This window comes from Oncorhynchus keta, chromosome 28 (assembly GCF_023373465.1).
Source record: "Oncorhynchus keta strain PuntledgeMale-10-30-2019 chromosome 28, Oket_V2, whole genome shotgun sequence".
Taxonomy (NCBI): Eukaryota; Metazoa; Chordata; class Actinopteri; order Salmoniformes; family Salmonidae; genus Oncorhynchus; species Oncorhynchus keta.
Window position 1 is genome coordinate 43,590,055 of NC_068448.1, and position 6,000 is coordinate 43,596,054.

Consider the following 6,000-nt stretch of genomic DNA (forward strand, 5'->3'; position numbering starts at 1 on the left):
ATATAACGCAAACCGTCAGTCGAGTTGAAAATGCGATGAAAACCCATTTAACCTTTTCATACACGAGTTCCAGATATCTCTATTCTATTTTTTTCTCCCAAATTTTGTGGTATTCAATTGGTAGTTACAGTCTTGTCTCATCGCTGCAACTCCCGTACGGACTCGGGAGAGGCGAAGGTCGAGAGCCGTGCGTCCTCTGAAACACAACCTAACCAAGCCGCAATGCTTCTTGACACAATGCCCTTTCTTGAAACACCCTACACCTGGTGACCGTGACAGTGTGCACTACGCCCGGCCCACCACAGGAGTCACTAGTGAGCAATGGGACAAGGACATTCCTGCCTTCCAAGCCTTCCTCGAACCCAGACAATGCTGGGCCAATTGTGCGCCGCTCCATGGGTCCCCTGGTCGTAGCCGGCTACAACAGAGCTTGGACTCTAACCCAGAATCTCGACTGGCACAGCTAGCACTGCGATGCAGTGCCTTAGACCACTGCGCCACACGGTAGGCCAAGTTCCAAATATCTCTAACGGTCGCTGTTTTATGCACACAATGTCAGAATGCACTCACTGCTCCAAAATGTGATTATTATGCAACAGAACAGTTAACAGGAGCTGCCTGTTAATTATCTATAGGCTATATTTGAACATGTCAATTTAAAATTATTGTAATTAAGTTGAATTTTCTAATAGTTTGAATTGAGGTGTGTTCCACCTCCTCATTAATTCACATAGAAGTAGCCCATTTTAGCGTTACGGACTATTTATGTTTGAGGCTTTACTGGGCCTGACAAACTTCTCTCTTCACGCAATTCACTAATGTTTGCGCAGATCAAGTATGCAGATATTTGAGCAGTCTTGCGCAAATTTGAACATTTTCTGGCTGGCGCTAACATTGCCTTCCTTGTTGTTTTCCTTACAAATAATAACTTTGGACATGTGTGAGTTCCAATCAAAGTAAGTTCCTTATTTTCTGCGTATTGTGTTGTCGTTTCTACTGTAGGTGCATACAGTCTGCATGTATGCATGTATGGAGCATAATGTATTTACAGTTTTATTCTCATTTTCAAGTTCTGGTGACAAAATGCATTCCGATTATTGCATAGATTGTAATGTACACCTATGATGTGTGTAAAATACTTCTTTGATGGTTGTACTGATAATAATGAGCTAATGCTAAGTTATTTGTTTGTTGACATTATACAATGCATTCTGTCAGACCAAAGATGTTATACTGAGGTGAAGGAATGGTTCTCTCATCTTTCGGGTAAACTTCAGGAAGTGAATGAAGGGAAGTGATGATCGAAGACGACACACCCTCTTCAACATGCATACTATAAAACAGACAACTCATCTTGTCTCCTCTTACTATCTTTGGTTGATGCGGGGGGGAAAAAACATGCCGGCATGCATAAACTACCCCTCAGATTACTTTCGATTTCTAGAAAGTGTGTAACTAAATTATTTCAATCAATGGTGAGCTCACTCGTGATGTGATTAATTATAAAGAGTAATTGATATTAGCTAATTCATATTGTAGTTTCTGTCAACAGAGTTATAAAAATATGACCGCTTGTGTTACATCAATCTTTCCTCAGTTAGCTCTAGATCAAATGTAGCCTACATTTTCCAGTTTGGATGATTGTGTTATGCTGTAGCTACTTCTGTGAATGTTTGAACATTGCATCCAAAAATAAACTGGTCACATTCTGGACATAAACTTTGTATGGACTGTTTGTGCAAAATGTTTGTGAAAAAAGAAGTGTGGCCAGCTCAAATGTGGATTATTGAGTCAATCGAACCTGGATGTTCTAAATAAGCAATATAATTAGAGGTTGACCGATTATGATTTTTCAACGCCGATACAGATTGTTGGAGGACGAAAAAAAGCCGATACCGATTTAAATCGGCCGATTCTTCGTATTTGTAATAATGACAATTACAACAATACTGAATGAACACTTGTTAACTTAATATAATACATAAATAAAATATATTTAGTCTCAAATAAATAATGAAACATGTTCCATATGGTTTAAATAATGCAAAAACAGTGTTGGAGAAGGAAGTAAAAGTGCAATATGTGCCATGTAAAAAAAGATAACGTTTAAGTTCCTTGCTCAGAACATGAGAACATATAAAGCTGATGGTTCAATATCCCCAGTTCTTCAATATTCCCAGTTAAAAAGTTATTATAGGAATTACGACACGTCAACTATTTCTCTCTATACTATTTGTATTTCATATACCTTTGACTATTGGATGTTCTTATAGGCACTTTAGTATTGCCAGGATAATCTTGGGAGTTGATAGGCTTGAAGTCAAACAGCGCTGTGCTTCAAGCATTGCTAAGAGCTGCTGGCATAACGCAGTAAACTGCTGTTTGAATGAATGCTTACGAGCCTGCTGCTGCCTACCACCGCTCAGTCAGACTGCTCTATCAAATATCAAATCATAGACTTAATTATAATATAATAAACACAGAAATACAAGCCTTTGGTCATTAATATAGTCAAATCCGGACACTATCATGAAATAAGGAACCGTTCCATATTTTATCGAACGGGTGGCAACCCTAAGTCTAAATATTGCTGTTACATTGCACACCCTTCAATGTTATGTCATAATTGGCAAATGAATTACAGTCTTCACACAGTTCGCAACGAGCCAGGCGGCCCAAACTGTTGCATATACCCCGACTCTGTTTGCACTGAATGCAAGAGAAGTGACAATTTCCCTAGTTAATATTGCCTGCTAATATTAATTTATTTTAACTAAATATTCAGCTTTAAAAATATATACTTGTGTGTATTGATTTTAAGAAAGGCATTGACGTTAATCGTTAGGTACATTTGTGAAATGTTTGTGCTTTATTCGCTTATCTGCTTTTTTCGCGAACGTGCTTTTGTCTGCTTTTCATCACCCGTTTGGCGAAGTTGAAGTAAGCTGTGATTCGATGATAAATTAACAGGCACCACATTGATTATATGCAACGCAGGACAAGCTAGTTAACCTAGTAATATTATCAACCATGTGTATTTAACTACTGATTGTGAAGATTAAACTTATCTTATAAAAAAATAATCAATGCTAGCTAGCAACTTACCGTGGCTCCTTGCAGCCACAAGGTCCTTTTGACACTGCACTCGCGTAACAGGTGGTCAAGCCTGCCACGCAGTTTCCTCGTGGATTGCAATGTAATCAGCTATAAATCGGCATCCAAAAAGGCATGATTGGTATGAAACTTGAAATCGGCCCTAATTAATCAGCCATGCCGATTAATCTGTTGACCTCTAGTTCTAATCACACCAGTTTGAGCGTATTCTGCATAGAATGATCACACCCATCGTTGATACGTGTGAAAAGGTTAACTAGTAAAAAAAAATATTTGGTATTTGGGAATTTAACCGCAAACTCGTTTTTATGTGCACTATGTCATCAAGCACAGACTTATCTGCAACAAGTCAGAGAATATTCACATGAAAATCTGTCACCAATCGGATGGAAACACATCTATGGAGAGACTCAAGAATAGCTTATGTGAGAATATGCTATTTCAATACTACTCTCATGAACTTCCGGATTAGCAGGTAGGCCCATTTCACCTGTTCACGTTAGTCTCGTATTATGCTGGATGAAAAGGCCCTCCATGGCTGTTTGACCAAAAGCTTAGCCACAATAAAGACACCTCTCTCTCTTCATCCAACAGGTACTGTACTCACCGACATCCTCAGCCAGTATGATGCTGGTGAGTCTGGAAGGCTGGGTGGAGCGGGCCTGGAGGACGGCTCTCTGGGAACACAGTCTGCTGACGTCAATTTCCACAGCCTCGATGCTGGCCACCTCTGGTCTGGTGGAAGACCTGGAGGTACGAAAGGTATTCAGACATTCTCTGGGGACAATTGAAGTTTATAGATAAATAACCTCTTATTTATTAAAGAAGGAAGTGTTTTGCTTTCATCAGGGTGCTATTCAGCATAACCTGATGAATATAAAATCGGTCTCATAACTCACATTTTGCCTAATCTCGGTTAACACAGAACTGAAGTCTTGCGTAATTGGTCAGATGCTCGATTAAGTTTTGGGTCCATAAGTGTTAGGAATAGAGATTGATTGAGAAAGGATCCGAAACGAAGAGCTCCACCCGATCTCTTTGAAGTTACAGGCAAATCTGTGCCAAATGTCACATTTTGTTACTGAATTCAAAAGATGCTAATGCCAAATCATGATTTGTCCAAAGCACCAGAACTAATGCTACTCCTTATCTCACATTTCCCAATGTATGACCTACGGTATCATTTGTTTACGTAGTCTGTCTACGAGAGATTATATTTTGCCCAAGGACATGTTGGGAGCTGTTATCTATCAAATTAAAGGTTTTGACAGGAAATGTCTCTGATTGATGAGGCACAGGTTCTAAAATGAAAAGCATAAAGTTTACTTCATTTTGCACTGTCTCTATGCACACTCACACTCCAACACACTTAACGTGCACACACACACATACGGACTCTACACACACAATCTACAGTTATTATGCTGCTGCTACTCTTTTTATCATACACTGGACAGTTTATGGGGGGCATATGGCAGGGCCTGGGCTCATATCCATGTGCATGATCACCGGTACTTTCCAGACAGGGTCATGCCTGTTAGATAATACCCAAGCCAAAACTATTTCTTCCATAAAGATATTAACTTTGTTTCAACTAAAAGCATTATTCTGATGTAATATTTAGTTATATGCCACAGTGCATAGTAATGACCTAGTATGTAAGATGATACATGCGTGGACCATGCAACACGTTTCCATGGCGGGTAATATTCTAGGAAAGGTACCCATCTTTTGAAAGATATTCACTTACCATCTGTAACAGCCTTCAGTTGCCTCCAGTGTGAAGTTTATTCTAGTGCTTCGGGCAAGTGGTAATAAAACTTTGGGGATATTCAACTTTGAGGCACACGTGGTGTGAATTGAACTTGATATCAATAACAAAAACACTGACAGTGAGCTCAACACAAAAACCGCCATTTCTGACAGCCAGATAGATAGAATATACTATAATTAAAAAAATATTTAAAAAAAACACAATTCAAATTGTTAGAGGTTATAGCCTAATACAGTTCAATAATTGTATCATTCTTTGATCCTCAATTAACATTTCCGACAGTGAGTGATCACCAAGAGGTTATGCGTTAGATTAAACTAACATTGCTACTGTAACCATGCATTTCAGCAAATATTCGAACCATTGATAGGCTACTTAGTTTCAATTCCTTACACTAACCGTGCGCCGCGACTGCATGACTATGATAATTTCGCTTCTTCTCCTAAATGTACACGTTCAATTCAAGTTACCTACAAAGCTTACATAAAATACACAGTAGACTTTCCCCTAACGTCTAAATGAACGATTCAATTAATTCACACAAAAAAATATAATTCACATGACATGCAGAAATACCCGCCATTACAAATAATTGGAGCTGCAGCGTGCATGCTGGGAGTCACTTGACGTCATTTACAAAGTCGAAATGTGAGTCTATGATGACGCTTTGTCTTAAAGATGCAGAGTTCCGCTTTTTGTCGGGGCCATTTATGCCTAAATATTTTCATGTACATGAGGACCTCTGCTTTATCTCACCAGCCTTCCAGCAACATACAGTAGGCAGCCTATGTCTTAGCACCACTCACATACTAACAACCTACTATTCAGTCACCTATTGTGAAAGACAACTCAGTCAGTGCATTTGATTATGAGGTGAATTATGCATGCTCCTTATAACAGGGACAAATATGTCCAGGTGTGATCGGGACAGGTTACTATATCCCTTGTATAGCCTATCTCAAGATATGAAACTCCTGGTAGTGTGATACATAGAGTCCTACTGATAACAGCAATTATAGTGTGGTTTCAAAACACTGATTGTAATGTCTGTGTTTCTCTGGGGAGAGGAAACGCTGCCTTGGTCTCTGCTTTGACCCGAGACTGATGAGGAT

At 39.2% G+C, this 6,000-nt stretch overlaps 1 protein-coding gene across 1 annotated transcript in view; it reads right to left on the minus strand.

The window, feature by feature from the left end:
* The window catches only part of nup210 (nucleoporin 210), a 59,253-nt gene extending 53,733 nt beyond the window's left edge, over positions 1 to 5,520 (minus strand). Inside the window, exons 1-2 of the mRNA XM_035741304.2 lie at positions 4,865 to 5,520; positions 3,722 to 3,861 (exon numbers count right to left, since the gene is read on the minus strand). Of these exons, the coding sequence (XP_035597197.1) occupies positions 3,722 to 3,861; positions 4,865 to 5,031 (307 nt within the window). The 5' untranslated portion in view covers positions 5,032 to 5,520. The remainder of the gene's footprint in view (positions 1 to 3,721; positions 3,862 to 4,864) is intronic.
* Positions 5,521 to 6,000: the final 480 nt, after the last annotated feature.